The sequence below is a fragment of the Anabrus simplex genome, chromosome 3 (genome assembly GCF_040414725.1).
Source record: "Anabrus simplex isolate iqAnaSimp1 chromosome 3, ASM4041472v1, whole genome shotgun sequence".
In the NCBI taxonomy this organism is placed as follows: domain Eukaryota; kingdom Metazoa; phylum Arthropoda; class Insecta; order Orthoptera; family Tettigoniidae; genus Anabrus; species Anabrus simplex.
The window spans coordinates 294820194-294837908 of record NC_090267.1 but is presented as its reverse complement, the minus strand read 5'-3'; the positions used below and the strand labels follow the sequence as shown (position 1 = coordinate 294837908).

The following is a 17715-nucleotide window of genomic DNA, read 5'->3' as shown; positions in this document are numbered from 1 at the left end:
ACGGCTAGTGCCTCAATAAATGGCCAAAGATTGTATGTTAGAAGACCTACTGGTTCCATCTAGACTTTTAGTCTAGTACAAAATGGGAGTCTCTTCTCCCCCGCTTATAAATTTACTAAGCTTCTAAGCTTCTAAGCTTACCGTAGCACACTCAAAGTCCCGGTGAAGACTGACACCATTAGGTTCAAACTGACTATATATAGTGGTCTGGCTGACTGTTCTAGAATAATAATGTCCAGTATATATGATTGGTGGAACCTAGTTAATTCTTGAAAATTCTGTTGTTATTGTTTAGGACAAGATCATCAAGCAAGAAAAGAAAGAAAATAAAGTTTAGTAGATTTTGTTAAAATTCAATCATTGGTTCTCGCTTTGCCCATCAATCTACTCCTAATAATGATGATGATGATAATAATAATAATATTTATTATTATCCTATAAATTATTATTACTAATGCAAAGCTCAAAAAATTAAGGGAACATGTTTCGTAACGTCTGGTATGTGAATGTTAATTTGGTAGACGAGGTTCCAATGGTCGTACAGCATAGCTTGAGACCTTAGCTACTCAGAGTATGTCAAATCGAAGTTATTCTCCAGCTGTAGGCATAGCCATAAATTAAAATGTCAGGTGACTCCACAAAAACAAAGTGAATAGTGGTGTGTCCGTGTGTCATTGTGAGATACACTGACTACTGCGGTCACTCGAGCGCATTGTACATAAACCAGCACATCCCATGAGACATCTTAACGAGGTTTAAGTCTCAAGGGCCGTCACTTTGATTCAGGAAGGATGGACCTTTCGTCATGTTGCTGTAGATCTCAATGTCTCTTTGTCAGTGGAATCGCTACAATGAGACAGGCCAGTTAATAAGGAGGGTTGGACAAGGTCGTGGACACATGACAACCCCACAGGATGACCGATATCTGCCCATCTGTGCGTTGCGGCATCATTCAGCAACTGCCAGAGAACTTCAACAAGACCTCAGGGGGGTCACTGGAGGAACAGTGTCTAAGCAGACAGTAAGGAACTGGTTACGAGAAGTGTCCTTACGGCCCAGACGTCCTGTTCAAGTGCCCCGTTTAAGGCAGTAACATTGCGCAGCTCGCCTTCTGTTTGCCAGTACTAACGTTAACTGGCAACTTCGCCAATGGAGACCTGTGTTGTTCACAGACAAGTCCAGATTTCCCGACACAGCATGATGGGCGTCAACGTGTATGGAGACACCGTGGTGAGCAGTATGTGCCAAATGTTGTGCAGGAAGGCGACCGATTCGGACAAGGTTCAGTGATGGTGTACAGTAGCGTCAGTATTGATGGCCGTAAGGATCTTGTCATCATCTGTGGTAATCTTACCACTGTCGGGTACATTAAGCAGATACTGCTACAGCATGTGTTGGTTGCTGCATACGGCGTTGGCCCTGAATTCGTACTCATGCACGACAATGCCAGGGCTCATGTAGGCGCATCACCAGAGTTGTCTTGCGAGACTGGACATTCAGGAGATGGAATGGCCAGCAGTGAGTTCCGACCTTAATCCCATCGAGCATGTGTGGGATAGGCTTGACAGAAGTGTTCATGGGCGTCCTGCTCCACCACAGACTCTCCAAGACCTCGAGCAGGCTCTCATTGAAGAATGGGACCTGATACTGCAACGTGACCTCCGTCGACTTATATGGAGCATGCCACGTAGGTGTCAAGCTGTGATAAATGCTCATGGAGGACATACACCACACTGATGCTCTCCAACTGTGATAAAAATCCACCCTGGAGGACTGGTAACACTTTGTTTTCACCCCTATTTGGACATTTCCGTTTGTATTCTAAAAATGAACGTGAATCCATCGATGTTCTTCTTTCTTTCTTTTTTTTTTTTTTTTTTTTTTTTAGTTGCTTAACGTCACACTGACACAGATAGGTCTTATGGCGACGATGGGACAAAGGCCTAGGATTTGGAAGGAAGCGGCCGTGGCCTTAATTAAGGTACAGCCCCAGCATTTGCCTGGTGTGAAAATGGGAAACCACGGAAAACCATCTTCAGGGCTGCCGACCGTGGGGCTCGAACCCACGATCTCCTGGATGCAAGCTCACAGCTGCGCCTCTACGCGCACGGCCAACTTGCCCGGTCGATGTTCTTTTGTATACTTCAAAGGCACAGAATAAAGGTTTAGCTGGCAATATATCTGGATGTGAGGAATTGTTTTGTAGAGCATGGCATACATTCAAAAACATGTTCCCTTAATTTTTTGAACTGTGTAATAGTAAAAAAATACATGAATAAAAAGACATGTTTCATTATACAGTACATGTTATCAGTTTCCTATACTAGAAAAGTATCACTGTGATATTTTAATTTTATTATAAGGGGTAACTGGTGTCACAATTATTGAGGATACATACACAGCTGTAGTCAAGGGAAGAAAATTCAACAAAAAACCCTCACCTTTAAAGATTGTAACAGTGGATTTGAACCATCTTATGTCTTGCATCCATGAATAGTGTTTCAGGGTGTAACAAAACTTATGACAAGGAAGAAACTCAAAATTCGTGTCATGTAACACATTCATCAAAACTTTGAACATAATACTTTAAACTGAATGGCAAAGAAAAAGACAAATTAATAATAATATTACCGATTTTACATCCAGTAACTACTTATACAACGTTCAGAGATGTCAATGTGCCAGAACTTTGTCCCACTGAAGTTCTTTTGTATACCCGAGAATCTATCAGCATGAGGCTGGCGTAGCTTTGATATTAGGATTTGCTGCCACCTAGTGCCAAAGCAGAATGCTACTGAACAGTTCCTAAGGTAAATTTCACTGGATGATTTTAGAGTGCACCACAAGAGATCTATACTGTAAACTCCCAACAAAAACGCATGCAGTGCCAAGATCATTAGCTAATCTAACGATGTAGCACAATGATCAAACAGAATACTCAATGTTAAGAATGTTAAAAACGACGACACCTGATGACCGATTCATACAACACTAACCTAAATTCAGAAAGACAAATACTATTTGTTGCTGTTAAGATTTGTAATTGCAGAGAGGTCAGAGAATGACATGAATTGTTTTACAAATGGCCAGTAAAGCCAGCAATTGATATGTCAAAAAATGAAACTTTTCAGGAAATGAAGTTCATACTACATGGCACTGTAAAATACATAATTGAATTCATAACCCTTTTAGTATCAGTTACTTATAGGTGGTGTATGCGAAGAATACCAGGCTTATTTTTAAGAAATTGCGATGTTTCAGTAAAATCATTATCTTATTACTGAAGGTATGCCACCAAAATTTTTACTTATCATAGAAAAGGAGTTGCTTTATATGTTTTTTGATTACAAGCTATGTTATATTAACACTATAACATATAAAAAAATTGTTAGTTTAAAAATCATCAAAATAAAAATTGATGTCAAAATTGAGATAAAGAAACACAAATCAAAATTAAAATTATGCACTGAAAAATTTTATTGTCTGCAGATACATGCTCTTGGTTCACTATTTACAAAATTAAATATCCTGGGCACTAAAGTTTCTAACTTTAAAAATATGTTATTTCACTATACAAATGTAAACATTTCATGCTGGTTCGCTTTTAACACTTGTGATACCCTACGCAGATGCCATGGAGACCTTTCATACACTTAGAACAGGTAGTTCGTGATCTTTTTACTGGCCCTCCATCTTTTTTGCTGCACACAACGCATCTTTTCAGTAACCTGCCAATAATTTCATCAAAAGTTCACCTTCCCTAGGTGGATTTAGCTTCGGTAAGGCATTGTTTATTACGTTTTTCTCCTGGATCCATTCCTTTTCTATAGATTCTATTATGAAGAAAGTGAACTTGAGTCATGTCATAACTTTACCAAAAGTATTCTATTTATAAATCAAGTACGAATTCAGCACCATTTGCGCAAAGATACAAAATACTGCCTTCTTCCAATATGTTAGTGTTTGGCGCTCATCAAAGTACGTGTACAGCATCATGTCAGATGCGTCAACTCCCCCCATTGAATTGTAATATTCGAGAACTACAGCTGGCTTTCTTACTTCTACCGCTCTCCTCGACGCCTCTTAACTGTTGTTTTAGTGTGTGCTGTGCAGGATGTAGACAAAAGAAGCACTGGATTTTTCTGTGGTAGCCCGCCCCCACCGGTACCCAGCAACAAGAACCTCATTACTCCAAAAATACAGTAGAAGTCCGTTATAGCGAGAATTCATAACAGCGAAAAATTTACTCGCTATAACGGATTGTCGTTATATCCGATTTTTGTATAAAAGTCGGAAAACCCTTCTTGCACATTAAAATCAGTATGAAACGGCAATCATTTGGTTCAAAACTTGTGTCTCCGCAGATTATATCCACACTATGGTTTACTTGTTTGTTATTTTTCGTAATCCGATACTACGTGAAAGTGTATGTTTAATTTCATTCTGAAAAAAATATAGTTCCGTATTTCTCCGAATCCAAGATAAACCCCACTTTTCCCTTCAAAAAATGTAAATCAGGCTCAAAAAGAAGTTTGTAAAATCATATGAATGCTTTGTACATTAGGCCTACGCATTTTTAGACTATTTTTAGACGCCGGACATTGACTTTTGTCACGCCGTATTTCTTCTTTTTTTGTGGCCGCACAATTATTCTTTATTTTCGCGGGTTTAAGGACCATTAACTTAACATTGGCATCATAATACCGAAAAGAACTCGTTGAAAATTTTCCGGCAATACCTATTCCATGCGTCTCTACAATCAACGATCCATCAGGAAATTATTCTTGCTGTCTATAAAACTGTTACTTTTATGCAGCGTCAGATATAACCGGCTGCCGCTACACGCATGTCTCGCTTGTCGGGTTCGGCCAAATTCAGTGGCTAGCGATGTATAGGCCTAATCGCGAACGTTGAAAGTCAACGAACAAGTTTTTTTGCACCACGGTATGGCCATTCCGCCCTTGCGTTTTCAGTACACATACCTCACAATTTCATCTTCGACTTCTTTAAAGCGCCCTTGTTGCGGACCACTGAATGCATTTTTTTGTACAGTACGCATTTTTTAGCTCTTTGTCTTCACACTAACGCCCAATACTGGCTTTAGTTAGGCCTATGCCGTATGTTCTTGAGGCTGCACAAATATTTTACATTTCGAGTGTTTAATGAACATCAACTTAAAATTGGCATCATAATATCGACTAGAATCCGTCGAAAATTTCCCGGCAATACCTTTTCCACATGTCTTTACAATACGACTATCCATCACGAAAATATTCCTGTGTTCTATAAACCTTAATTTTACTAAGCGTCAAGTACAATAGACACGTTATGACTCTGCCACTGAGTAGCCATGGCTTTTCTAAGAATTCAAAAGGTCGCATGGTTTGATGCCATTCTGCAGATTTGAGAAACACACAGGCACTGCACAACCGGTTGTCGTGGCTAGCGATGTGTAGTAAAGAGGCGGTCTTTTATTGTCAACGAGTTCTGTGCACGTGTGAAAAAAAGCAGCGTGGTTACCGCGGTAGTTGCCAGTGGTATCAATTAATTTACTGTTAGGCCGCGAATGAAACAACCCTTGAGTTTTCGCATGAGATTCTGAGGAAAAAAGTCTTGGATTTGGAAAAGTATGGTATCACTCCAGAGATTTCTGTGGCAAACACCTCAGCTTTCTTCTTCAAACAGCGTCACCTAACCTAACCGTATATGTAGCCTATCATGAAAACATATTTGAAACGCATGTAGAGAAATAACTTCTACGCGAAAAATTTACATGTAAATAGCCGTAACTAGACGCGAGAAGATATGAAATATCCTCTGAAATCAGTGATGTACTCTGCCATATCTTGGGGTGTATCACATTCTTACTTAATTTCCGTATATTACATTCAAATGAAGATATCGTTTACTTCAGTCTTTATTTTTAACGAGTTAACAACTGCTATCGGCCACGTTATTTACGCATTTATTACGAAAACGTGTTATCCTCTTTCATTTCGAATTTTCTTTAGAGAACAGCAGTCGATGGGTGTTACTAATCAACTCCAACATTGCCTTTGAATGTCGAGAGAGATCGCAAATGGACAAAGTGAGAAAACTATACCGTACCGAAGATGATCGATCGCATTTTGTTGCAAACGTTTCAGTTTTCTAATTCAAACAGCGTCACGTATCCTATCTTAACCGTACTATACGTATGATGAAAACACACTTCAAGCGCTAGTAGAGAAACTATAACTTTCTCGCTATAAATTTTCATAATAGCCTTTCCGTAATTTAACCAGACGCGACAAAATATAAACTAACCTCTGAAATCAATTAAGCACTCTGCCATATCTCGAGGTTTATCCCATTCTTACTTAATTGCAGTATTTAGCCTCAAAATTATGCGGTAGTTTAGTCAGCCTAAATTTTTAACGAGTTAACAACCGTTATCGGACACGTTATTTACGCATTTATTACAAAAATACAGTACGTTCTCTTTCATTTCAAATTTTCTTTGCGGAACAGCTGTCGGCAGGTATTACTAATCGACTCCGACATCGCCTTCGAATGTAGACGAGATAAATCGCTAGTGCACATAGCGAGGAAACGATGCCGAAGGTAATCTATCGCATGCAATATCATCGCTGGGGTGTATAAATATTGGTAACGGAAAAATCGCGCGCGCTTAATCGCTCGTAATAACGGATGCGCCAGTGATAGGGTTCTCGCTGTAACCGAAGAACGATACACAGTTTAATATAGGAATTTTGAAGGGACAGGAAAAGGTCGTCGCTATAACGGAGTTCTCGTTATACGCCGTACTCGCTATATCGGACTTCCACTGTACTTCTCTTGTCCTACACCAAATTTTCCTTTCAGCCCCTGCGGAATATCTTTTCTGTTGTGTCTGAGGGTGCCTGTTAGGTAAGTACCATTTTCAAATAGGTACCGGGCCAAAGGAATGCTGGTAAAAAATTGTCAGTAAAAACGTGGTAGCCCTTCTTCAAATAGTTTCCCATAGTCAGTAATGTATTAACTACTACATGCCCCAAGCCAAACTTCTTCATTTTGTCTTTGTCTACATCACTCTTTGTCCCTCTGTAGCAATAAAACCCCAGGCAATAACTGATAACAGAATCACAAATCATCTAAAACTTAATGCCCCACCTATGATGCTTCTCATTAGGGAGGTACTGCATCAGAGTTGAATGGCATTTTGTGCCCACTAATGATTCATCTACATGTAATTGCTGATGGGGTGTGTAGTGAAACCGGAACAGTCTATTGGCATACTCAATTAATGGCTAAATCTTGCACATTGATCATATTTAGAGTGGCCAGGTGGAAAGATGATACTACTGTCAATAAGGTGGAAAAATTTCAGAATTAACTGAAATCTATTGTGGGAAAACATGGTACCGAACGAAGGAATCTGTCTTGAATTAGTCCACCAGTATGAAAGTATAGTTGGCCATCTTGTAATACCAATTTCCAATAACACTGCGACAAAGGCTTTTATTTCTGCGACAATAACAGGTCTCCATTGTCGACAGTGGCTTTATAGAAGAGAGGAACTGATTTGCGTACCTGTTCGTTTCCTTCAAACAATTAAATTCAAAATATATACAGTAAAGATCAGGTCAAAATACTGTACAGGCTCTGCATCAGCGAGAGGGGTATGTTTAGGACCGGGTGTCATTTCCAACTGAAACTTCACTGAACACTGTATTATGCATATAGACATGGTTGTCTTTACTGCCTGCATCGTGGTGTACACTGCCTTCATTTCCGTCACTTTCCGAATCAGCATCACTGTCACTTTCACTAATGACAATACCACGAGGTTTATTGTACTGTGGAATGCCATCGCTACACTCACTTCCTGTCTCTGAAACATCAACATCATTATTACATGACCTGATATAGCTACATCTTCAGCAGACTCAATATAGTCGTCATCGGCACAGACTCTTGATATATTCAGCTAAATCGTCATCCGTCTGGAACACATCGTGTACGGCAGAGGCCATTTTCCTACTCACAAATTTTTACGGTGTACAGAATATAGGTCGCTTTGTAAAAAATCATATCTCCGTAAATAAAGCGAATGGCACAATAGTTGTGGTAGAATTAGAAACTACAGGTTCTGAAGAGTCTAGATCACCTGCATTGTGCTGATACCTGTCCGAAAACTAAGAACTACAAGCAAATACAAAATTGCTTGCATAAGAAGCGCTATTGCGTTCCTGGGAATTTTCGCTCGCTTGCCGAGGAATGCTTTTGTGCTCTCTGGTATTCTAAGAGATAACTTCAAACTGTAGGAACTTGAAGACCAATATATTATAAAACACAACAAATACATTTTATATCGATACTTGAAAGTCTAGTGCGAAATGCTTCGGCAGTCGGCACAATTCCTATCCTCGCTGCTAGATGGGGGCTTCATTCATTCTATTCCTGACCTGGTCGAATGACTGGAAACAGGCTCTGGATTTTCACCTTCACTTAAGAGTCTAGTGACACTAGGGCATAAATTTGCATATCAAGTTCTGGCACATGAAGGCATGTCATATACGAAGACATATCAAGTTAGCAAGATGTATTCTAACCAAATCCACATACACTTTAACAAAAATAATAATCTTGACTGAAATTGTACTTTTCCTCTATTAATATAAATTTCAAGATTTAGGCCTCCAATTTTGACATTATCATCACCGAAAACATTGTTACTTTTGACCTTCACTTTCTTTTCATTTCAGCATAAGTTGAGGGGAATACTAATTCAATTCTCATCTGATGATGAATCAAAACATGGAAGAATACTATCTGATGCAGAATGACTAATGGTTAAATTTTGATAGAAATTTTGACAATCCGGACTGATGAGAGGAAGCAGTGACAAAAGGTCATTTTCCTTCTTGAGAATGATTGGAGCTGGCTCGGAATAAGTTTGAGGAACGTTGATACTTGACGGTCTTTCTAATTTATTCCGCCTTAGGTCTATAACCTGAAATGCTACATCTGGATCAAAGGTGTATTTAAATTCTACAACTCCAAATTCTTTGTATTGTAGCCATTCGATTTATGACCATTTCACAGTATTGCGCTCTCTATTCTTTGTCTGTTTCATGAGTTTATCTGTCAGCAAATATGAATAAAAGTAAAAATCATCCTGTCCCATCTCAGAAATTTTCATCGGCATCTTTCCTCTCACAGAATGTACAAAATTACACCCGTCCCTGGGTACCACGATTTCAAATGGATTGCGCTTCTTTGCTCATTCAATGTGAGCATGGTCCACATCACACTCAAGATGGGTATGAACAGGTAACGGAAACTTTTGATATATAATTTCCAGAACTGGCATGGCTTTAAACTGCAACACACATCACTGCTATATTGATGTTCAGGTTTTCTGCACCGCAAGTATTGGAGTAAGATTTGTGATGTGTCACTGTGTTAAATATGAACATTACCATATTTACTCGTGTAAAAAAAAAAAAAAAAAAAAACACGCACGCACGTGCACGCGCACACACACACACACACACACACACACACCACCCCCACCACCCTTGGCTTTTTGGGACAAAGAAAATGGAAAAATCAATCTTGTAATACAAGACCCCCCCCCCCCCAACGTAATTCATCAGAGAAGAACAACTATTCCACTCCATTACCTCTCCTCAGTTGGGGGCTGCACCAACTACGGATGAGAAAACGAGTTTGAGTTTACTTTAGTTAAGAAATATTCACGGTTGTTGCTATTAATACAGCAGGCGAGATCATTAACAAAGTGATCGTTTAATATCTTGTAACTCGGGCCAGTATAGCCTACGTAATCTTTGGAGAGAAGTAAGTTTAAAACGCGATAAAAACAATCCAACTCACCACAGTACTTTAATAATAATAATAATGGTATTAATTTTACGTCCGCACTAACTATTTTCAACGATTTTCGGAGACACCATACAGAACTTATTAAGCGTTAATAAAAAACTATGGAGGCAATGAATGTGCAAAATTAAACGTTATGATAATAAAATGCATTACCGCCATACCTGTAGATATCCATAAATGCGACAAGATTTCCTATTATTTATATTTATTCTATCCGCTGTGGAACTTCCGACACTAGCCGGGCACATACACAACCCAAACAACGCGTTCTCATACCTCAATTACAGCTGTTTAGGTAAATTCTGATGTGATAAATGTAGAGAACAAGCATAAAATATACAAATTCAGAAACAGAATTTAAAGAACACCCCTCTCCCGTTAAGAACATTTCTAAAGTTAATCTCACTGAGGAGGAAAAGAAAGCCCTAATTTCAATTGGAGAGGAAAGAACAAAGAAAAAGAGCTAATAATCACCATTGCAGAAGTTGAAACGACTATACAAAAACTCCCTAACGAAGTTCAAAATGACGTCAGACACGAGGTAAAAAAGAAAATTCCATACCTTGTAAAAGGCTTAAAAGTCTCCCAAAACAGAAATAAAACCACTAAGTTTATCATGAAAAATAAAACAAGAAGAAATAGTAATTACCAAAGCTGATAAGGGGGGAGACAATAGTAGTTTTAGATAAGGAGGAATATATTAGGAAAACAGAAACTATTTTCAGTAATAGCACTTCTTCATAAATAGATCGCGACCCTACGATTAATACTTAGGAAAAGTTAAAAACATTACTAAGAAATGCAACCTTCATTTTAAGTGAACAAGATGTCCAGAAACTGATTAATATGAATCCCGGTCTTCTAACTGCAAAGGCCTCGCCAAGTTACATAAAGAAGGAATACCCATAAGACCAGTAATAAACTTCCGCAGCAGTCCTATTTATAAAACACTGCAATACGTACATACATTTCTAACCAATCATTACGTTTTTTTAAAAACAAAACACCAAAAAAAACTTCTGTAGATTTTTGCAAAGTACTCAAGAACTTTAAATTAACACCACATCAAGTAACATGCTTCTTTGACATCAAGGACATGTATACAAATATTCCAATGGATGAAACAATAAAAATTATCACAAAGAATCTAATAGAACACAAGCAACTCAGCCCACCAGAAATAGAAGATTCTGGATTCTAGAATAAAGTTTACAGTAGAAAAAGAAAAAGAAGGTTCCATAAATTTTTTTTGACATAAATATAACACGGAAAAAGGAAGAGTTTGTTTTCAAGACACACAGAAAACCCACTTTTACTCTCATTACAATAAAGAACTACTCATTGCACCCGGAATCACAAAAAAGGTCAGCTTACTACAGTTACATATATAGAGCATTTAATATACCCCTTACACATACGGAACGAGAAAAAGAACTGCTCTTTATCAGTAAACAAGCCCAATACAACGGATTTGAACTAAATATGGTATACAAAATAATCAGAAAATTCAAACAGAAGTTTCAAACTAATCTAACATCCGAAATAAAAAAGAAAGATAAATACGCCAAATTCACGTTCAACAATGCTAACTTGTATACAGTAACGAATTTGTTCAGAAAATATAAGATCGCGTTTTCAACCAGTAATAATACAGAGCAAAAATTCTTTAATTACAATAATGTTAATTCCCTAGGAAAAAACACACATTCAGAATCAGGAGTTTACAAATTGAAATGTCCTCAATGTGAAAAAACTTATGTTGGGCAAACAAGGCGCAGTTTTACTGTAAGATACTTAGAACATGTCAATGCTGAAAGGCATAAAAAAAATTCTGCTATGGGCCAACACATGAGTACAACCGGACATCAGTTCACAACTATACAGCAGGATTTAACTATATTACGTAAAATAAACAAAGGAGCTCTTCTAAATACATTAGAAAATCTTTATATTTATTTAGAACAAAAAAAGTTATCAGGACAATAACCTGAATGATATAATTGACAATAGGAACCCTATATTTGAAGGAATATTATCAAATCTTAAAACTTTAGGCAAAATAAACAACACAGACGATAAAAGGATGAATAAGAACGAGCCTCCGCCATTTTGTACATCCACTCCCCCCACCCCTTCTAAAGCCGAAGCCGTGACAGTACGCGACACACTTACTCCCCTCTCTACAGCCTTGCCTCCCTGGAAGGAGAAGCAAACATCGGAACACACACATCATTATTATACAAGACGTAAAGCAGCTTCAAACGTAGCTCTTCCAGGGCCACAGTAGAATTGGAGTTTATGGAACCATTTCATACATTAAGTTACTTTATAAAGACAAGTTTTCATATATAAAAGCAAATCCCTATTTTCCTCATTTCATTTCAGAAAATGAGATGAAGCTCCCTTCTCGATTAGTGAACGGCAATCAGCTTCAAAGTTCCGCATTAAACTGAATTCAAGACACATTAAGTAAGCTCAAAATAAATAACAGCCTACTTGGAAGAAGTGAAAGAAGTGAACATTCAACAATATTTAGAACAGTGTCAAGGAGTCATACAGTTTTAAAAAACCTTTTAACTGGAAGACAAACGGATATTTTAGTGTAAAAGAGTGTGAAACTTTTAACAACAACTATTCAAACAAATAGATATAGTATTTTAAGTAGGCTAACTATGTATTCATCCTGTCTCATTTCACCAACCCTTTAACCACCACATTGTTTTAATATAATTTTAATTCAATTTATATTCAGATAGTTTTTAAGAGGAACAAGGTACCTGGAAATAACGTACTCAAAAACTCATCTTGCTAATTGCTTTACGTCGCACCGACACAGATAGGTCTTATGGCGACAAACTCAAAAACTCAGTGATTCACCTAAGCTATACTACAGCTGAAGATGTTCTCAAATAAGAACGAAACATGTACGGTTTATAATTCATTAATTTGCTAAAATGCAAATAATAAGTATAAAAAAGGTGGAAGATTTTCAATTATTGTAAGTCTCTGTAATTAGAATTTGAGACTGAAAATGAAGCTGATTACTTGCAATTGCCATTTATTCCATAACTAAAATGAGTAGACCTACTATCTAATACTCATGAGGACAAACTGCCTTGCGCCCTGGGCTTTCCCTACTCCCTTCTTCTTACATACATACATACATACATACATACATACATACATACATAGCCTACATACATACATAACTAGGGGACAGACGTTGTTGAAAGATCTTTTTTCCCTTTGCATTAGGATGTTGTCAGTAGTAGAGAAATTAATTCTGCAATATAATAAATAATAACAACAATGTGGAACATGGAGCACATGAAATACTATCAGCATCTTACAAAACAACAAATAGCATATTTTGGACGTAACTACTTTCAGCTTGTAACCTCAGAATTACAAGAATAACATCATAAAAGCATTTTACGCAAACACAACTAAACATATAACAATACCTTCACATTCACACAGTATGGATGATAGCACTGGCCACACTGTGCACAAGCAATAAGACACCCTTCTTGATCCCTTCCAATCGCTCCACACATAACACATATATCCTGGGTCAAAACAAATTTGTCCTTGGCCGAACATAGTACAAGACGATTTTCAACACCAGGCTCTTCCTCTGATTTAGCAGCAGAAGCATCAGCTTGAGGCCTCTACAACACAAATGCAAACAAAAGAACTAGCATGAAATACATCATAATCATCATCATCATCATTATTATTATTATTATTATTATTATTATTGTTATTATTATTACTACTACTACTATCACCAATATGAATATTAATTTCCATGACAGCTTGTACCCGAAATAAACTTTCAATAAACTTTCCACATCCACAACCTCCTACATGCACTGTATGTACTTAATACGACCTAATACGTTGAAAGTTATTTCAAGTACAATGTGGTCGTAAGAATTAAATATACACTGAACTGGCCCACAATGGCCAACTTGCACCTACTTTACAATTGTGATAACAGTAGTGCCAGAACTGTAGCTTAGATCCATTTCAACAGAACAAATATGGCTTAGACCACCATAACTCAATTGATAACCACATGTGATGTAAAATTGTAAGGTTTTGAGTTTGGATCCCACTGGTGTCTGGTTGGCTATTTTTGTTCTGTACTTAACATCTCTTTGATATGTACTGTATACAACAAACACGACCAACCTAATACATTGAAAGTTTATTTTGAGAATGAAATAATGTTTATAATAGTGTTAAAAAATACAGGCTGGTCAGAAACAATGTGAACTGGATATACTAGCGTTAAGAGGGTTGGTCATATTGACAAATAATTTGCAAAAAGTAATTTGATATCTCACACCATTGTCATTTTATCACTTGTTAATATAATAATAATAATGAAGGGCCTTGGGCTACCAAGCGACCGCTGCTCAGCAAGAACGCCTGCAGATTGCGAGGTATCATGTGGTCAGCATGACGAATACTCTCAGCCGTTGTTCTTGGCTTTCTAGGAATAATAATATTCGTATGGCCTCAGCTGCCGTGTGCATTTGAATTTGACGCCATCTGGCTGTCTGCTCATCAATTTGGACATTCCGTTTTACTCTAGGCCTACTAGATGGCAGACAGAGTAAATCAAATCTCTGTTGGGCATCTGTGGCTGAGATTTAATTCATTTTATGGGGTAAACATCAAATGTGTCACCAGAGATCTTTTACATACCGACATCGTACGACATGGAGTGTTCAATGGACTTTTTTCCGCACTTCAAAAATCCGACTATCTATACTGGGTTTGAACACGCTGTCTTGGCATCTGGGATTTATCTAATCAGATCACTTCGAAGGCGAATTCAAATGGGCTTTGCGAGGTGGTGTTGCTAAATCTGCACACGACTTAAGACTAGCTTCAGAGCACCAATCGAAGAAAGCTTGCAATGTAAGTCCCCAAGTCTGTACACATACCACATGGCTGCTTAATAAACATTTCCGTAAATGACCGATCATCTAGCAGCTACTGATGCCAAGAAACCAGCATCAAACACAAACAGACCATGGATGTAGCGAGTGACACTGTGTGTACTTGCTGTGGTGAGATCCTGTCAGCTCGAAGGTCTGTGGTCAAATTCCTTCCCGAACAAAGTTTTTTTCTTCAACTGGTGCTTTCAAGCCGATCTTAAGCCATGTGCAGATTTAGCAACACCACCAAACAAAGGCCATTTGAATTCACCTGCAAAGCGATTAGCTAATTTCAGCAGCTGATAAAATGACGACAGTGTAAGATAGTGTAAAAAAAAAATTTATATCAGTATGACCTACTATCTAATACTCATGAGGACAAACTGCCTTGCGCCCTGGGCTTTCCCTATTCCCTTCTTCTTACATACATACATACATACATACATACATACATACATACATACATACATAACTAGGGGACAGACGTTGTTGAAAGATCCTTTTTTCCCTTTGCATTAGGATGTTGTCAGTAGTAGAGAAATTAATTCTGCAATATAATAAATAATAACAACAATGTATTATTTTGCATTCTTTGGTACTTTTTGGTGAATTTGGATGATCAGTATTTATTTCAACTTTAAAGATTTTAGGTAGGTCAATATACAGCATTTTGAGGTATTTTTAAATCATTTCAAACTGTTTTTTAAATGTATGCATTCCTTATTATCTGATAAATGACTAGAGGTTAAAACATAATTTTTGTTTTTTTTTCAGAAGTTGCTTCTTGCAGGGGGGGTTCGAACCTACTATCGGCCAAATGCAAGCTCACAGCTGAGCACCCCTAATCGCATGGCTAACTTGCATGGTTGACAACATAAAAGAGTTATACATTTTCCTTACATATAGTTAAATTTGTTAAATATCTTTCATGACCAAGCCAAGTGACTAGCAGTTGCTGGTGACTAAGGAAGTGTAAGGAAAGGATTTTTAACTCTTGTGTTTCCAAGATATGTGCAGGAACACAATACGTAACTCTGATAATTAGGAGAAAGTATTTCCCAACGTGTCTCGAGCACAAGGAATGCACCAGCCTTCGCACCCTCTCTTACAGCCAGTCATTCAACCCCCACGTATCTCAGGCCAAGAAAAAATGGAAAGATTAAAAACAGCAATGACATAACTTTCTGCCTCAGTACAGATTTATCCTCCCAAGTAGTTCTGTCTAAGAAAAATGACAAAAGTGAAACCACACAAAGTGTATTTTTATTTCAACTAGTGAATGAATTTTTACAAGACTGTTTACAACAGATGGGTGTTTTATTTTGTGAACTGTGTAGTGTTAAAGTGAATGCGAAGAGGAAGTTTGTTGTACAACAGCACATTAAACGAGAAAAACATCTGAAAGCTGTAACGAGTGTAAAGAGCAAGTGTTCCGAGGTTCTTTGGGGGCAAAGTGCTAGCATTACATCCAAATTTATATACACTTCCAAGTAAATTAGGACATAATTACTTTTCTAAATTAACTTACAGAGAGAGCTCAGAATATTTTAAGCAAGCCTTGGACCTATGAGAGTAACGGAGTCCCACTCTCATTTGACAGGCCAGGGACTCCTTGGAAACAATTTGGCGAACGAAATGGTCCATATTAATGGGGCTTATGGAAGAAAGAAAGTAGAACTGGCCGAGTCAGCAAAGAGAATGCAACTGGATGTACTAGAGTAAGTGATATTTGGGTAAGGGGAGATAACAAGGAAGATATAGGAGATTGACCGGTGTTAAAAAGGGAAGGGCAAAGTCTGGGGTAGGGCTGTTTATCACAAATACTATTGCACGCAACATAGTTTCTGTCAGGCATGTACATGAGCGAATGTGACAAGTAAATGCTACTTCCTTATCCGTAAAGGTGGAACTCCCACCTCAGCGAATAGGCTAGGAATAGGGCTAGTACAAAAAGTTCCTGTTGCCAGCCTAACTCCACTATGGTGAATACTGTACAGACTCAGCAATTAAAGCTTTTCTGAAAAACAGATATTGCATCTCAAATATAGATAACCAAATTAGATAGTTGCTTCTGAAGGTAGTAAGAGGAAGAAGAAGAAATTATCACCTCAGCTACCATCATGCAGGCCTTCTGAACTAGTGTGATCTAGGCAGTCTACCTACCAATGCTACTGGAACGGATAACTTAATTTTTATTTGCTGATCATAAGATGGCAGTGAATGTGAATGAATATCAATGTGCAGAAAATAAAGTGAACCTTATTAACTGTGTCAAACGCACAAAGAGAGGTTGGTGTGAAGATGTGTTATGCCTATTGCTCACGGTAAAATGTTTCGTAAAATTTGTTGTACAATTAATTTTTTAAAATTTTGGTAAAAACAAGTTGTGTTGCTCACGGTAAAATTATTTTTTAAAATCCGTCGAAGCATCAGGATGGCCATCTATGAACTCACTTCTGAACTAAGATTTGTATGTGCTGCCATCTATCGATAAACTTTTAAACCAAGAATCAGCTGTTCAACTTACAGTGTGTTCGAGAGTATGGCTCCAACAAACAAAGCAAAACTTGCTGCTTTAGCTGCAATTATATGTTGTACAATGGTAAAGAGGAAGAGAAGAAATGCTAGGAAATGCTGGACTCGGGATTGGATCAAAAGAAGAGAAGAAGGTAGAGGACTGCTGTCCTTGGTCGAAAATTAGTTGAGGTTAGATGACCAGCATTCATATAGGGATTCGGCAATTGTGTTTTCTGCCTCTCTTCTTGCATTTCTGTTGTGGTAAAGTGGTGTTTTAACTTCGTACAAACAAGGATATTTCTGGTATTCGTCAGTAAAACACTAACAGCTTCCTTAGTCCACCCGGATCCTGCCATTT

At 37.8% G+C, this 17715-nt stretch overlaps 1 protein-coding gene across 1 annotated transcript in view; it reads right to left on the bottom strand.

Moving 5' to 3' along the window:
- Positions 1-17715, bottom strand: part of LOC136866781 (histone-lysine N-methyltransferase 2C-like) — an 811555-nt gene that overhangs the window by 624706 nt on the left and 169134 nt on the right. Inside the window, 1 exon segment of the mRNA XM_067143888.2 lies at positions 13353-13559. Coding sequence (XP_066999989.2) covers positions 13353-13559 — 207 coding nt within the window.